Below are 17,052 nucleotides of genomic sequence, written 5' to 3'. Positions count from 1 at the left end.
CCAGTAAGCAAATGATGAAGGTCTTTATTGGCACAATCCCGAGACCGAATCGTTGTTGTCGATGGAGCACCCATGTTGTAATCGCAACACCAAAGAGAAGGAAAAAGAGTATTCCATCAAGAGCAATACTGGCACAAGTTATTGTTCCTCTGATTTTCCAGTCGAGTGTCATTATTATACGCAGTAATTACGGGGCAAGGAAAAGAGAGCGGGCCACGCGCGAGTGGGCGCCCTTTCAGCCTTATTTGTTCTTTCATGTGAATAGACCCGAGGCCGAGTGGAACGTTGCTAGTTCGCGCATCGAACTGGTGTATCTTATTGGCTATGACAGAAATCGATTGACATGAATCATACTACAGTGGTGATGTGGGCGCTTGGGCGCTATGCAGACTCTCCAAAAGTACGACCGGCCCCTGGTTGTTCCTTGTTGGTTTAATCAAGAGCTGACAATGTGAGCTTGAGATAGATTGTCCCGCCCATAGCCTGTTCCTTTTGAAAGAGAGTATGGGGCATTTTCTTTCACCATTAATCTTGGTCGCGGTAAAACTCTTTCAAGCAGCTCGTGTGTTGTTAAGTCATACTGTTTGGGGGCCATTTTTCGGAATCCAGAAATTTAGTGGACTAGACCTTGGCTGCGGCTTAGTACAACGCGTAGGACTGTGGAGACTTCTTGCGGGGTCACATACATCAAGTTTCAATATTTCATTTCTTATTAAGCGTCTGGAATGAAGGGCATGATGCTGGGTCCATCTTGGGAGAAGCGGACATAATTCAGACCTAATTTTATATGTTCATATCGTTTCGGTCACTCAAATGAGCCTGGGGCCATTCAATACCTCCGTAGGCCTGTTCAAAGAAGATGGGGGAACTTTATGTAACCAATCTACCTTTCATACTATCGATTCCCGGAACCAGGTCCGCATATTAGCCAGCCGAATCAATTCGTTCCAATGGTTCTCTCGGTCCATGCATCCCAATGGCCAGCCGTCTACTTCCTGGAAAATCGCATCCAACAATTCGCGAGGCAATCCAGACGAGCCAAAGTCTTTGCTCACTTCGTCTGCCCACCAGTCAAGCCGTTGAGGTGGTACATTGCGGGTCAACCAAGTATAGCTTGATGTACCGATAATGCCCAGGACGCGTTGGGTCAGACAGTTCGAATGGTTCCAGTCGGTGCTCTAGGACATTGGGAAATGTGACTAGTCGCCCCTGTGGGGTCGCGACAGAACCCGTGGTTTGGAAAGACATACCGCTGTCGAACCTCGCGGACAGGTCTCGCGGTGCAAATCCTAGGATACTCGCCATTGCTTTGAATTCCTTTTCGTACGACTTTCCAACCCTAGAGGGATAAAGATCTCTCCATCCATCATCTATTGTTGGAAAGACTTCCTCGTAGTACTGATAGTAGGAATTTTTCAGGTTGGTGTGCTGGCGAAATTCGATCCCGGGCTGTATAATATTCGCAACTTCGTACGCGAAGACGGCCACGGCCACAATGTGCTCATTACTCTGACCTTCGAGCTCCCAGGTATTGTTAGAATAGCTGGGGGTCTGAGGGGTGAGTTCGATGTTTTCCATCTTCACAATAACCTGTAAGCCCTACTTCCGAAACTTGTCCTGAAGACTGATGGTATAAGGTGCATGGGGTGGGATTCTGATTTTCCGGTTTTCGACCATATCGATGATAGCCTTGTCGTTGTGTCAGCCTTTCATCCAGTCATCATACAAAAAGGATGTTCCTGGCTCTGGATGCTTGAAGCGAACTGCGCACTCTGCCTTTCGTTTGAGCAAGAGCCACGGCTCCGACCTATCTGCCCAGTCTTCTGGAACCTCAACGGCGGTCTGAGAGCCATCCTCAGGAAGTTTAATATATGCCTTGGCCTGTTGCCATAGTTTCGATTTCAGGGGCGGCAACTCCATATTCAATTTCGCTTGACATCTCTTAACGGCGTTAACGCACCGAACGCTTCCGAGTGCCTAGTCGGGCCCTCGGGAGACTTGTCATTCCTAGCATTCTGTAACCTCTCTTCGGCGTCGCGCTATCTCCGTTTTCTGGATTCCGAAGGCACATTAAAAGCGACAGCCCAATCAGGAAGCTCGTTCTCCCATTCAATCCCGTATGTGGTTATTCGAAGTGGTATAGGCCCCAACTGCCCTTGGTTCTCAAGATCGCCCCAAGCAGGCTGGCCCTTAACCAGACAGTCATTCCACGGCTTGATTGCTAAGGAAATCCTCAATGGCCTGGTGCAGTCCCGTATGCATCGGATGTAGATTTTTAATATATGATGTAATCTGCACCTCAGTTCCGGGGTCCTTAATAAACTCCACGTCGCAAGGAAGAAATTGATAATTTGAGCCCCAGCGATAGAACCTGGCGTAATTTGGGTGGCCAAAAGCAGAATAAGGAGAAAGCCCCCTAGATAGATCACAAGCTTTGCGAGCTTTCTCTATCTCTTTCTGGAAGTCATCAGAGTGTTCCCGCCTATCGAAGTGCTTTGGCGAAGCGACCGCACTAGGTTGTGACTCCCAGATGTGCTGTAGATCAACCTTCCCTCCATCCATTAATACCGAACTTCTCGCATATGTCAAAGGAAAAAGTGACGGATCTACCAGGCTTAACGCCTGGTTTGACCGCCAATCAAGTTTCCCCTAATCCTGCTGCTGCTCGAGTACAGAAGGAACCGACTGTTGAAACGCCTCACTCAGAGCTCTCAGATCCGCCGTATCCGACTTGCATACACAAGCTCCTGTATATAGCACCCGGATATGTTGTTTCTCGTGAAAATCCAGTGCTTTGTCACGCAGCTCTTTCACACACCAGGTCCACGCCATCTCGCTGATTAGGGAGTTTGTGGCAACAACCTCCTTTCGCCAATCCGCGACAACTTGGTCGTCGAATATATTGACAATCCATCCGGGGCGGTCGGTGAGCTGCTCCATGACGGCAACCATGGCAAAACTCACGGGCAGTCACAGCAGGGGCTTGTCGCCACTCCAATATTCCGTGGGCAAACCGCTCGTAGCATAGGAGCACGAAGCGCATTGGGATCTCTCCAAAGCCGGGGACTTGAAGTGGGATGTCGCCACTGTTGTCCAAAGTAATACCATAAGGCTGAAGAGTGTCAGGTGGGTCTCGATATTGATCCATTGTGGCGGCTGCGGTAAAGATATATAGATCTTTGAGAGTGACGTTACAGCTTAGTTGCAAAGAGGCTATCAATCAGGTCAGAAAGGGAGAGAGAGCAGATTTGAAAGGACTATGCATGGTGATAAATAATGGAAAGGTAGTTGTGAGAGGATGAGGGGAAATAAGCAACCATCCATGTGATCGTCGCGTCACCAACCTGCGGCTCCTTTTTGACGCCAAACAATCAAGCTTGGGTTTTTTGCAACACCATTCTACTGGCAGAATGTAACGGATCAGGAGTCAACGTGACTATATGTCTATGTATTCACTGGCAGCGAAACGCCACCCTTTCCGACCTACTCATCCGGATTAAAAATCTCCAAAAAAACGCCTTATCACGCAAAAACAAAGAATCTTTTCCTCCTTGCACTTCAAGTCTCTGGACACCAGTAGAGGGAGGCTGATAGTGAGACACAAACAAGGCAAATTTAAGGGATCAAACGACGGCCGAAGGCCAAGGCATTATTTGGTCTGTTTTGCTGTTTGGCCGCTATAGGCCACCTCGTTAGGCATCAATTAGGCACCGACATCTCTAAACCACCACAGGCGTTCGAGGTGCCAACTATTACGGAGCGCTGCTTAGAAAGTCGCATCGCCATGTGAAAGCCATGCTTTTAGAAAGGCAGCCTGGCTAAAGATTTCCACTTGCAGGTCTTCTCAAAATAACTTCATTTTTTTATGAACAGCTATTGCCGAAGTATAGTTAGTTGATGTCTTCCAACTGATGCGGGCTTGTTCTTTTCTTTGATGAAGAATGATGTAGTGCTTAATTGAATGCTTATTGAATATGACTAAAACATCAATTTATTGGGCATGATAATATTTTTTGACTACTGCATGATCGGGTAATTCTGAGCTGGCTGGGTGCTAAGAATCTAGACCCAGAGTTCTGTTACGAGGTCATTACCAGCACCTAAGCTAGTATTCGTTCCGGTATTTTGATATTTTGAAAGTAACTAGTCGTGTATGCTCTAGATAGCCTCCAGAAAAGTCCAACGTGGAATTTGCAATAAAAATGCTACATATGAGGATAACGTTCATTCTTGTCTAACGCTTTCAGGCCGCGAAGATCATCGAGAAGACTAAGAAAGCGAAAAAAAATAGCTAATAACAAATGCTAAATAGACAAAATTGGAAAGAGATCAAGGCCATTCATACATATAGGGTCTTCATTTTCATCTTGACTACTTTCGAGACAGACTGATTGGTGGTTTAGTAGTCTTTGTCTGGTGGGGCTCACCATTGTTTGTACCGGATACTGGACGTTGTCAATGATCCTGTGCGGTTACACAACATGCAAATACACATTATGATCAGATTATGTAGCTTACGTTGAGAACGTTGAGAACGGGTCATCGGGCTGTTGTGCCGATTGAAGCGAAGCAGTTAAACCGAGTTCATTACTGATTTGCGCCGAGGTATAATATTCCAAGTATTTAGGCAGAATCTGACCAGAGACACAGTACACAGATAAGACGCAACAATTAGAGTTTCCAAATCCTACTAGAACAGGTTCTCAGGTGAGAGAGTCCTCGGGTTGGCCCCGCCCCGCCCATGTGGGACTACGTAGAGGGTGGCCTACTGTGTGTCTTCGTGAGGCAAGGTGCATGGCGATCCGGGTAATACCATAACGGTTGATCACCCGTGCAGCTACAATTTGGATGTCTAGCCCCGTTTTGACGCATACTACAACGGCATCATGGGACTTGTGGATAATCAGACATGATCTGTGTGATTCGTACGTGCATGAACCTGTGGGGTGAAGTAGGACAGAGCACATGTAAGCCTGTAAGGAAACCCTAGTGACACATATGCAAATCTGATAAGAAAAGGCAATATTGTGCGCCACGACTGTACTTTAATCCAAGCGCTGACAATTCCAACTTTCATCGAGTTATCAATTTGTCCTCATCGGGAAGGAACGAGCACCCTCAACAACGTAGCTCCAAAGAGGGGTCTCCTCACACCTTGGCGGATACAATGTAGATGGTAGGACAAGAATAGTTTTACTGTTCTCAATTTTATGAGAAATTAAAACCATCGTTGGAGAAAAGGAATAGGAATAAGCATGAATGAAAATTGTATTATCGCGATCTTTTTCATCGTAAAGTATCATATGTATCGTTTCCTGTCATACCTCGTAGGTTCACAAGGACGCCGTCAAACTATCGCAAGAAATCATTCTACCATAACTCATTTGCTTTACCACCTGGGCTATGCCATCATTTCCCTCCCTCGTATCCGCGACGCGTAAGAACTCTGCACTGCAGAGCTCCAGTATAACAAGTGACCAAACCGAAAACAAACGGATCATGAATCGAAAATTGGTCCATAAGCCGGGATACCGTGAGATTCAAACTCGTAGACAATCCTGCGGGTAATCGGTGGGTTGCTGATCACAAACACCGCTTCCGCTTGAAATTCTTCGACTTGTTGGTGGATGATCGGAAGCATATCGATACGGCCGTCCTTAGAAGTGTCCAGGATGATTGGGTCTGGACCCATCTGGTGGACCAGATCAATGACTCCTTGGCCGTACGTCCTTGTCGGGTTGCGAGTTTGCCAAACAACCTTGATCATCGGCCGATGCTCATCGCCCAAAAATCCGAGGCATGGCCCGATTCCGGAACCTGTGGTCACAACGATGATTCGGTGGAAAAGGCGCATACCGTAACCAACACCGCGCATCAGGGCACCACGTTTCCAGACGTGGGTAGGCGGGCTGCTGATCGTGTCTGAGGTCCAGTCTCCGGCCTTAGATACCACGATCGACCAACTCTCTTGGTTCCTCTTATGTCCCTTCTTGTATGCCACAGGTGGCCTCGCGGGCTCGTTTGATGGAACCCTCCTGATATTCTCAAGGGACTCAGAAGGATCCGGGAAGCCCGCAAAACTGTGCCAGTCCCGAAGGGGGTGCTTAGATACCTGGATACCCTTGGCAAAGGCAATTGGCGTGTGGCTGAAGTGTAGGCGGATAGCGTGTGGAGAGAGAGGGTCTGTCTGCACCGGGATCTTCCTCAGGAGTAGCCAAGGATGAGCGATTGCAAGCACCGCCCCGATCAAGAGCCAGAATGCAGGGAGCGTGATCAGGGCGTATCCGAGGGACTTCTCCTCTGCTTTACCCATGTCATTGGCAAAGAGCATGACCAAGACAACGAACAGGGCAAGAATAAGCCACGAGGTGAATCGATGGGTGAGCTCGAAATAGTCATGCATCTTTCTGCGGAAAACTGGGTATGCCACCACAATCATGACCATCAAAAGTACAAGAATCACGTACGAAACAGCGATCGGGGCCGTCGAAAATGTGCGGTCTGTCAAGGGACTGATGGGAAGTTTGTTCCAATACATATTGGATGCAACACCAACGAATCCCGCATACCACACCAAAGACGCAGTACCACAGCCACTGTGCACACCACCGTAATGGGCTGCCTTGGCACACATACGACGTAAGAAAAGTGGTGCTGACCTAGGCAGCGAACAGACTATTCTGTAGATACCATTCACCACCATTGGGTGCCGAGCCAAACCGCAGGCTACCAAGTTCACGGCCGTCGCGTTCACCAAGGCCAGGATCTGTCGATCCGCAACCATCACGTAGATGAAGCACGCCAGGTTTACAATGAAGACGATTGTGAAGAGCCGGCGGTACATGGTAAAGACGGCATATCTCAGATACGCAAATCGCTTCAGCGGAAGGTCGGATTTGGTTTGGGCCTCCAAGTCATCCAGAGTGATAGAAAGATGCCGGTTGTGAGTAGGCTTTTGGGTTACTTGCACCTTCATCGCTTTCTCTGACATTTCTTTCTCGGGGGCCACCTTCTCTGAATCCGAGGAGCTAGAGCCATTGGTATCATCGGGGCCAGATTCATGGCAAACAGCTTGCTCCGGGGCCGTGGGCAGGTATGCCTCTGTCTTCTCAGGGTCAGTCATAGCGGAGGGCTTATGAGCAAAGAGGAGCAAAAGTGGAACGGACAGTCAAGGATGAAGACGTGGCCCGAGAACCCTTTCTTATGAGAGACCAGAGGAGGCCCTGCGCAAGCTGCAAGAAGACGAAATGCAATTGCAAGCAAATAATTTCTCAGCGAGGCAATGCATTCGCGAGAGCCCACCATTCCCGTCTGGCACCACAAGCGGGGCCACTACTTGGATCCATGGCCGAGACAAGTTTACAGCTGTACAGCTTTACAGGTATGGATATGCATTAGTTAGTTACCGATAGAGCTTTCTAGTAGCGAGAGGCCGTCGTGCCACCCACCACTAACCCTCGCTGATCGCAGCACCTTCCTGCTGGGACTTTTGACCATTATCCAGGCCATGGATCCACTATTGATTATTGTTACAGCGGAGTATCGCCCCTAGTGCAAGAGAGTGACTGGGATCGAGGCGAAACCCGGAGTCTACTCGCCCGTCTTCTCGGACGCCCGCTAGACCCCGAGAAACGTGCATAAGACTAAAGACGATTTCAATTCGCTGGCCGTCCGAGCAACTTCCACGAGGCAGGGTCGCCTCAGGGAGGTTGAATTATGTCCAAATGCTTTCCAAAGTTGTGTGTGGCAGTTGGCTTTGGAGAGATCGACGATTTCCAGGGGGATTTGCGTTTCCAGCGCCGCAATTGCGGGAACAATATCGAAAGTGGCCCAGGTCCCGTCGCTCCCGTCGAATGTCCCAAAGATGTTGGGGCGAATGAACCGAGCTAATTTAGTGTCGGGGGCGGGCGAACAGGTTCTCACTCCCCACTTCCATCGCCAATCGTTCTCTGCCCCTCCTCGACGAGATGGCAGGTGGAGTGGCTCCAGAAGGATTGCACGCACATACAACGGCCCCGGGGGCTGCGCGGGGTGACTTCTACATCTGGTCGGTAGTCGATTCTCTAGCACGGACGGAGGACTCCGTACGGAGCACGGAGTTGCGATAGTCAAAATAATATTAGAATAATACGGAAATACTAATTGCTTGTTGCTGCATGTGAATAATGCTTTAACCAACTAAGAGACGGGCGCCGACCGAGACCCGCCAGCCTGCAGAAGCGCCATCGTGGAGGACTGGGATCGGCGTCTATGTTTCTGAAAATTTGGTATTTACGTATTTTACGGACGGATCTAACGTAATGATACATTGTATGGTATGTAATACAGCATCGAGAACAGCCCCTGATTGTTGAAAAAGAAATTCGTATATTCATGCGAGACCTTTCAGACTAGAGCAAGACAAAATAATTGACATAAACAGTTGGGATGCGAGAGTCCCGATAACGCCTAACAATTCCCTCAACGCTAAAGCAAGGAGACAAATCCTCACCAATTACAATTTACCTCAATATAGTCCTTCCGACTGGTAGTTCAAGTATGTACTCGCAGGCTATCTGACGCCAAGTTTATCGTAGTCCCTTCAGCTCGATACCGAGACGAAGGAACTGGCAGACGCAATTTTCTTGGCTAAAGTCTTGGTTGGTTGCGAACCAAGGAATTCGAACGAGGACAGTTCTGCGCCCAAGTCGCGCGAAACCCAGTTCTGAACGTCCGTGGCTTTGAGTGAATCCACTAGAGAAGGATAGTTAGTAAGATGAGCACGACTTGATGGATTGAGAAGAGGAAATAATAAAACTGGAAACGTACCACCCAAGGCTGACAAGGGTAAATCAGCGTCGATAGAATCAGCCGTTGTAGCCATAGCCGTCGCCAAATATTCACTCAGAGCATCGAGAACAATCTGAGCTGCTGTTTCAGCAGAGTCCGTCTCTTTAAGCAAGGTAGCCGTGGAAACTGCAGAAGAGTCACTATTCTCAGTAGCGAGTGAGATACGGTGATCAAACTTGCGGTCGAGTAGCCATGCGGTAGGTGCATTCTTGCGTGACAGACAGTCTGTCATACCAGCAATGATCTGGTGAGGAAGTGAAAGTTTGCTGTTGATGATGACCCGAAGCAAAGTCTGAAGCTCGTGGGTCAAAATCTCAGTACCACCAAGATGGTTATACTTGCGAAGACGTTCCTCTTGATCCTTGATAATATCACTGACGCCACTGGCATCCGGGACAAGACCGACGTTGATGGAACATCCGGCGAGACCATGGTTACGACGCCATTCCATGAGGGCATCCATGAAACCATTACCAGCGCAATAGTTAGACTGCCCCATGTTGCCAACGACACTTGAAACGGAGGACAGTGTCACGAAAAAGGCAAGCCCTTCTGGCTGTGAGAACCGCTTATGCAAGTTCAATGTTCCTCGAATCTTAGGGTCCGTTGACTGAGACCACTCCTCAAAGGTCATGTTTTCAAACATGGCATCCTGTTAAAATCATAAATGTATTAGTCAAGCCCTTGAAAAGATGGAGTAGATCAATTACCTTGAGAACGGTCGTGCATTGAATCACACCGGCAACATTCCAGTTTCGGGTCGTAATCTCGGAGCCGAGTTGCTCGACATCTTCCGCCTTGGAAATATCACAGCGCACAACATCTATATGGCATCCACGACCGCGAAGCATATCAAGGGTGACTTTCTGCTCCTTTTGAGCAACACCTGATCGCCCAAGGAAGACCAAGTGACGGGCACCAGACTCTACCAAGGTATCAGCTAATGCGAGGCCGAGAGTACCCAGCCCACCAGCCAAGATATATGTCTTTTCAGATGGCAATTCTGTAAACTCCGGCAGTGGAAGTACAATTGGGACTTGGCCTGGAGCTTGAAGATCAACGATGACTCTGCCATTGGTCTCCTTGCAACTTTGGAAGGCCTGCTGAATGTCGGAAACGGGGAAAATCGGGTAGGCTTCCACGCGGTGCAGTAATTGCTGCTCCTTCATCAAAGTCATCACCATCCGAACTGAAGCGTGTAGGCTGCCAGGCTTTTCAGAGAAAGTTCTCCGCAGCTGTGGAGATGAGAATGTGCACCCGCTGTCGATGAAGCTTTCTGGAAGGGCGCTGAGCTTCATATCATTGGACAGGTTAATGTACTGTCCTCCTCCAACGAGACACTTGGCAGCAACACGGCCGGAATACCCGCCGAGGAATGAGATAGTAGCCTCAACTCCACAACCCTTGGTCAGTCTAGACACGCTCGCCTCCAGTCCACTGTGAATACCCAGAATCCTATCTTTCAAGCTCGGGTAGCGAGATGAAAGGATATCCGTGGTGTTCTGGCAGTCAGTTGCAACGATGACCAGCATGTCCATGCTGACGGCAAAGTCAATCATGGCCCGAAGAGTCTGACTGATGGAGCCGACCAAGAGAACTGAAGCACCGAAGCGTAGGCGGCCAACTTCAGTCAAAATCTGGTGTGCATTCAAATAAGCAAGAGGAGCTGAAATGGCTTGTGTTGGATCCGCAAGCGCTGGCATATTGATCGTGTCACCCTCGGGAACACGTAAGGTTGTGGACAGGCCCAATTCCGCAGATGTCAAGGTCAACACTTTGTCGCCAACAGCCAAGTCACGCACGCCTGATCCGATTTGGCTGACTCTTCCAACGATCTCAAACATTGGGAGAGCGGACTCGGGTGTCTTTCCTGAATCTCCATTCGTGTCAAAGACAGTGGCCATCTCCACCTTAAGCTCGACGTGATCTGCCTGAAGCTGGTCTGTGAAGCCCTGTCTCTCTTCCCAGTATGCTTCCTTGCCGTCTTGAAGCTTCAGCTCAAGGGGTCTCGCGTCAAGTGCCAGGCTGGCTGGGACAGGCTTCGGGCCCTTCAATAAAGTGTGCATTGCCTCATCAACTGCTGCGGTTTGAAGAACTCGGGGCACCAAAAGTCGGCTCTTTGTCAAACGGTACTCCACATCAGCGCGACGGGAGCTCTCCTGTATAGTAAGCTGCATGACTTGCAAGATACCACAGGCCAGACCAAATTCGTCATGTAGATCATCAACATCCACAAGTAGATGGGGAATCGTGGTGTTGAAATGCTCATTGCGGACTGTTCGCAGAAGGCCGGATGTTGCACCGTGACCAGCATTTTCTACGTCTCCTTGACCCCAGAAGGGCGAGACCCAAAGTACATATTGAGCTTTCACCAACTGCTGGAGTCGCTGCAGATCCTTTGCCGACCAGTTTATGATCCAGGGGCCAGACAGGTCAAGGAGTGAGATGACCGTCTTTCCTTCTTGCTCAGATACCTGGTCCAAGCCAATAGGAACAACGCGAACATTGTGAGTGGCAAAGACTTTTTCAAGATGGGTGAAGACAGATGAGGAGTTTGATTTGTCTTCAGCAGTGAGAACATAGATCTCCGAGTCAGTGGTCCATGAGGCTGGCTTCTTGCGTGCGACGATGAAGCTGCGGTCTGATGTCAGACTGTGAACCTCAAGACCGTCAAAAGCGTTCAGGGCTGTAGCCGCAGAATCCACGGTCGGTTCGGACACACGCAATGCGGCAAAACCTCCTCGATCGAGAACATTGCTTAGGAAGGGCAGAACTGCTTGAGACGCTTTACCCGTCCAAAGATCGAGATCATCAATGACGATAATATCATATGCTTCTTCTGAGAGGGAAGCGGCTGGGAGGTCACCGATTGTGGTTATTGGGGCGATGTGAGATCCCAGAACATCATTCGGGGCTCGTTTGTCTTCTTTCCCATCATGTCCGCACAAAGCAGTTGTAACCTTTTTCAAGCAAGGCCGCTTTCCACTGCTTGGTGCGAACTTTGCAAGACTCTGAATGAAAGAATTCGATGTGTTGGAAGTAACGACCAGTGCACTCGCGTCTCCATTGGTGTGGCAGAGACGCTCCACCCAATCAGCCAGCAGCAGCTCACTGATCTCAACGGCGCTGCTCTTGGTTCCAGCGGGACAAAGCCGGCTAGTGATGATTGGTGATTCCAAGTGTTCATCCCAGACAATGGATGAGTATCGGCTCTGGGAGCCCGCGTCTTCCTGCTTTTGGGAGTTCGGGTTGAAGGGAAGACGGCCTAGATGAACTCCTTCAAAGGTGATCCAAGGCTGTGACAATGAGGGGTCAGATGCAATGCACCGAGACTGGGATTTGCCGTCCTTCCACTGGGTTTCTGTGTGGACGACAAATTGCTCGCCTTGTTGAGGCTGGAAGCAATCTGAGATATAAGCATGGTCCACACCGACGGGAATATTGGCGCTGGTACTAGAGAGAGACTCGGAGGATGATAGCAGAGCAGATTGGAAGAGACAATCCAGAGTCGTGGGGTGAATGAAACTGGGCGTCTCTCGCTCATAGGGCATGCCCTGCTTGGTGTCTGTCACAACTCCAGACAGCCAGATTCGAGGCTCTGACTCGCAGAAGAAAACGTCTGTGGTACTCTGGAAGCACGGGCCCACAGTGAGTCCTCCGGTTTGAGACAGCCATTGATATGCCTGTTGAATATCACCCTTCTGGGCAATCGACTGCGTATCCTTGATACGCGCCAAAGTTGCCGCCCAGTTTGCAGCATGCTCGCTATCCTCTGGGTTTTCGAATCGCGGAATGAATGCACCCTTTGCGTGCTGAATCCAGCCACCACCCGATGGAAGCGAGAAAAGTCCAAACTCATACCAACCTGCCATACCGGGATGGGGTGAGACTTGAAGGAGCGTCTCCAAGCCGCGCTCCTCTTCAGGAATAACCACTCCTCGCATGAAGTGTAGGTCTTGGAACTCTACTCCCTTGATGTTGCCTTGGCCATCGGCCAACTGACGTGCAGCTTCAATAGCCATCACCATCATACCGGCGGCGGGGAACACAGTCGTCCCGGCTACAACGTGATCGGCCATCCATGGATTCTCTGAAAGCCGCAGGAAGTTCCGCCAACGAGGCTCGAGAGCATTCTGGTAGTCTAGAGGAGCTCCAAGGATATCGTGACGTGGGTGCTTGCGCTGTCTCAGCTGCGTTGTCTCCAGTGGTTCATGCCAGAATGAGTTCTGATGGTTCCATGGATAGGAGGGCAGATCCACAACCATCTTGGGGGCTGCAGGGTCCACGCTGTCGTTAACTGCAGCGAGATTAATTGGATTTCCGGTACTCCAAAGAGAACCTGCAACATCTAGTGATGTTCTTAGAGCATTTTGATTGCGTGCGACCAAAGTATAGTATGGAAGTGCCGTCATGCTGGGGTTGACCTTTTGCAGGATCTGTGTGACTGGACCCTTCAAAACCGAGTGGGGACCGATCTCAAACAGAGTCGTCCATTTGACAGGAACCGGCCGTCGGCGAGTCTTGCTGGATTCGCTCAAGTTTGCGAGCTCAGTAACAGCGGCGGTAAATTCGACGGGGCTGACCATGTTGCGCACCCAGTATGGTCCGCCCACATCAGTAGAATGAACACGTTTCTTCGTGACAGAAGACAACATGGGGACAGTTCCATTGAATCTATCTTCAGGTTTGATGCATGCAATAGCGTTACCCACGACCTCAACCAATTCTTCCATATGCGGAGAATGGTAAGCAGTGTCGATTCGCAACTTGCGTGCGAAATGTCCATCTTGCTGGATCTTCTTCTCAAGTTGATCGATTAAGTCTACATCACCCGATAGTGTTGTGCTGGAAGGACTGTTGACACATGCGACAACGACTGAGCGAGGAGGAAGCTCGTCGAGGTACTTCTGGGCATCCTCAGATGAGATACCGGTCGCTAGCATTCCTCCTCGTCTGTCACTCTCGGAGATTTGCTGAGAGTAAAAGCCACGAACCCACGACACTCGCAGAGCGTCGGCTTGAGATAGGAATCCAGCTGCATATGCGGCGGCTAAGTAGATATAATTTGTTAGCTTACTATCCATCGCAATTGGAAGGAATGCTCAAATCTCACAGATTTCACCACTGGAATGACCAGCGACCGCATTGGGGTGAATAGACCAGCTCGCCAAGAGGTCAACGAGTGCAATCTGCAGTGCGCAGGTAATTGGTTGACTGCGATCGGGTCGGTTGATCTGACTGATCTTTGCATTTGCTCGGAGTTCCTGAATGATGTCGAAGGGGCATCCCAGGGACGAAAGGATCTCCTGGGATCGAGCCATACTTTCCTTGAAAGTCGGGATTCTCAGGAGCTCCTTTCCCATGCCAGCCCACTGACCACCCTGACCTGTGAAAATAAATCCCAATCTGGTTTGAGCTTTACGGCTCGCCCGAGGGAATTTGGTGAGGCCCTTCTCCAAGGTACTGCGCAGCTGGTCTAGTGAATTGGCGACTGCGAAGCTGCGGAAGCCCAAGTGCGACCGGCGCGCCAGCATTGTGTGTGCGAGGTCCTTCAGCGGAATGTCACGCTCAAGGGCCTGTTGACGCTTGATAAAGTCACTCCAACCTGGACCAAGGCGCTCGATTCCAGGTTGATCGAAGGTCGAGAACACAACAACATGGGAAGGCGCTTCTTCTTCCTCCTCATAGAGCTTGAATGCGTTCTTGGTGCTTTCGACAATGATGTGGGCGTTTGATCCGCCGAATCCAAACGAGTTGATACTAGCCCTTTGTGGCAGATGCTCGGGCCAGGGAATCGCTTCATTGCTGAGGCGAATCCTCCAATCATCCAACCGGATCTTAGGGTTGATGTTCTTGAAGCCAGCGTTTGGTACCAGCATACCTTTCTCTAGGCATAGAACTACCTTGATCAAACTAGCCACTCCCGCGGCTCCTTCAGTGTGACCAAGATTTGTCTTCACGGAGCCTACATATATCGGCTCGTCGGTCGGTGTTCGGGCTTGACCCAAAGTCATCCCAACGGCTGACAATTCCGTAGGATCCTAGAAAAGGCCTGTTAGTATAGTTTTGAGCACTGGTCTTGATTGCAAGGTGCACTTACCCCGACAGGAGTGCCTGTTCCATGGGCTTCAAAATAGGCTGTATCCCTCATTGAAAGGCCATGTCGTTCATAGGTTGACCGAATCAAATTGGCTTGAGATGTTGGGCTTGGCAGAGTAATTCCAGGGGTTCTTCCATCCTGGTTGATTCCGGTGCCGCGGATAATAGCGCGAATGTGATCACCATCGGCCAAGGCGGCAGAGACAGGCTTCAGCAACACAGCACCAATGCCCTCTCCTCGTCCGTAGCCGTTAGCGGACTCGTCGAATGAATGACTCATGCCATCCGGGCTCATCATGTGCATGTAAGAGAGTCTCTGTGTGAAGTTGGGGTGTAGAATAAGACTGGCACCAGTCACCAGGGCCTGGAGAGGTTGTTAGTTCCTATTCAAGACCGATTATAGTCCCAGCAGATACACACCATTCCACATTCGCCAGAACGCAGAGCTTGAGCCGCCAAGTGAACGGCAGTTAGACTGGAGGAACACGCCGTATCCATCATGATACTAGGTCCTTGAAGATCGAAGAACCATGATAGGCGATTCGCCAGCATTGTCCTGCCATTCCCAGTCGCAGAGTTGTGGGGCATGTCATAAATATCTCTCGTTGATAGTAACTCATAATCGTTGGTCATAGATCCAGAGTACACGGCGGTGTTACTACCCGGTAGCGTGTCGATTGGAATTCCACCTGCGATATTAAGTTTAGCCAAGCACAAATTCCCGCATAAGCTACATGGCGCAGCCAAACTCACCATTCTCAAAGGTTTCGTAAGCGACCTCAAGCAACAATCGCTGAGCTGGGTCCATTCCCGCCGCCTCCTTGGCTGTGATGGAAAAGAAAGGCGCATCAAAACATGCTGGGTCTTCTTTCAGGAAGAATCCACTATCATGGTTGATCTAATATTCTCATCAGCTGTCTATTTCAACCCGCATAAATTCCAGTCAAGCGTTAGAGAGTTTTTCGTACCGCGCCCTTGCGATCATGGCTTGGGTGGTGCCACGCCGAAGATTCATATCGGCTAGAGGGGATCTTCCCGTGTCCAGTACGTCCCTCACATAGCATCTGCCAGAAATCCTCCACAGAGCTAGCTCCTCCAGAAAAGCGACATCCGATTCCGATGACCGCAATTGCATCCAACACTGGGTCAGAAGCACTCACGGTTGGTCGGCCGGGCATCGTGTATGTATAGAAATGTGCAGACAAAAAGTTGCTGTGAAAAGCGCGGAAAACGGAGGAGGCTGTGGGGTATTATAGCTTGTGTTGAGCTTTCTAAGCTCGGCGAGTCTCAATTGCTCTAGTAGTGGGTCATGATCTCAAAAAGCTCGTGCCATGAGGGGTGGTAGCCTCGCATAATTGACTTGCATATTTTACCTACTATCTGATTAGCGGTAATAACAAATAATCCTTGAGAAATCGCGACTCTGGAAGTCCGTCCCCTGACACCCCCCTATCTGTGCACTATAGGCGCTTCTCGGGGCCACGATTCCCAATACTACCCGTAAAAAGTACTCCTTGGTGTGTTCATGTAACGTCGACTTTGTCCCGGTCGAGACTCACAGCGGAGGATGTGGGTCGAAGCATGGTCCTGGTGTTAGTACTCTTTCTTTTCTTGGTCTAACTCTACCACAACAAGGATGTTTCCTGATGTTCTAAGCTATGGCTTTGATAACTCATTGCATATCCAAGGCAGCCTCATGCATGCAGTCTGAATGGCACCCACTCCCACGATATACATGATCGACCGTACATAGAAGGTCGGCTAAGCGATGGGATCATGCCTCCAACATGTATACAAACACCTCCAGTCCTGGTGGGGACCTTGATCAACGAACCGGATCGTCCATGCCATGTTGTACGGAGAGGCCAAAGTGCTCAGCGCATATCCTGATTTTGAAAGTCTTGCTAATGCTTGCTAATGCCCCACACTGGCGTGCATTTCGCTGGACAAGACAAGTCGAACGAGGCCTATCTTGAATCCATACAGATGTCTGTAATGGTACAGGAGCGTACGGAGCGGCGTATTCGTATTTCACGGCGGTCGTCTTGCATCTGACGCGGCACGACGGCTCCACGACGGCTCCAAGCCCCAGGCAAGGATCTTCAGGTTTCTCCATCGGCCCGC

The 17,052-nt window shown here is 49.9% G+C and overlaps 5 protein-coding genes across 5 annotated transcripts; all 5 read right to left on the bottom strand.

The window, feature by feature from the left end:
- Positions 1-1,071: 1,071 nt before the first annotated feature.
- On the bottom strand, positions 1,072-1,578 carry N7473_006727 (uncharacterized protein; the record flags this gene model as incomplete). Its single annotated transcript, XM_057152667.1, has 1 exon — positions 1,072-1,578. The coding sequence occupies one exon, from the start codon at positions 1,576-1,578 to the stop codon at positions 1,072-1,074; it is 507 nt and encodes a 168-aa protein (XP_057007005.1).
- Positions 1,579-1,701: 123 nt separating this feature from the next.
- On the bottom strand, positions 1,702-1,920 carry N7473_006726 (uncharacterized protein; the record flags this gene model as incomplete). Its single annotated transcript, XM_057152666.1, has 1 exon — positions 1,702-1,920. One exon carries the CDS (start codon positions 1,918-1,920, stop codon positions 1,702-1,704), a length of 219 nt encoding a protein of 72 aa, XP_057007004.1.
- Positions 1,921-2,649: 729 nt separating this feature from the next.
- Positions 2,650-2,952, bottom strand: N7473_006725 (uncharacterized protein; the record flags this gene model as incomplete). The annotated part of the gene is made up of 1 exon (XM_057152665.1): positions 2,650-2,952. One exon carries the CDS (start codon positions 2,950-2,952, stop codon positions 2,650-2,652), a length of 303 nt encoding a protein of 100 aa, XP_057007003.1.
- A 2,545-nt stretch (positions 2,953-5,497) lies between these two features.
- Positions 5,498-7,123, bottom strand: N7473_006724 (uncharacterized protein; the record flags this gene model as incomplete). The annotated part of the gene is made up of 1 exon (XM_057152664.1): positions 5,498-7,123. The coding sequence occupies one exon, from the start codon at positions 7,121-7,123 to the stop codon at positions 5,498-5,500; it is 1,626 nt and encodes a 541-aa protein (XP_057007002.1).
- Positions 7,124-8,346: 1,223 nt separating this feature from the next.
- On the bottom strand, positions 8,347-16,147 carry N7473_006723 (type I polyketide synthase). Its single transcript, XM_057152663.1, has 8 exons — positions 15,897-16,147; positions 15,682-15,826; positions 15,349-15,617; positions 14,930-15,292; positions 13,943-14,870; positions 9,540-13,879; positions 8,809-9,481; positions 8,347-8,733 (listed from the first exon to the last, which is right to left on the bottom strand). Exons 1-8 carry the CDS (start codon positions 16,104-16,106, stop codon positions 8,582-8,584), a joined length of 7,080 nt encoding a protein of 2,359 aa, XP_057007001.1. The 5' UTR covers positions 16,107-16,147; the 3' UTR covers positions 8,347-8,581.
- Between the last annotated feature and the right edge of the window lie 905 nt (positions 16,148-17,052).

Source organism: Penicillium subrubescens (genome assembly GCF_028828155.1).
Source record: "Penicillium subrubescens strain IBT 31985 chromosome Unknown utg000005l_segment0_segment0, whole genome shotgun sequence".
Lineage (NCBI taxonomy): Eukaryota > Fungi > Ascomycota > Eurotiomycetes > Eurotiales > Aspergillaceae > Penicillium > Penicillium subrubescens.
This window is presented reverse-complemented; position numbering and strand designations above follow the sequence as displayed.

Bases quoted from the DNA above. Each gene is read 5' to 3' on its own strand.
- N7473_006723 (XM_057152663.1), bottom strand. From the start codon at position 16,106: ATGCCCGGCCGACCAACCGTGAGTGCTTCTGACCCAGTGTTGGATGCA. The intron at 15,827-15,896 runs GTACGAAAAACT...TGAGAATATTAG, and splicing joins GCCATGATCGCAAGGGCGCG to ATCAACCATGATAGTGGATT. The intron at 8,734-8,808 runs GTACGTTTCCAG...ATCCTTCTCTAG, and splicing joins ACCCTTGTCAGCCTTGGGTG to TGGATTCACTCAAAGCCACG.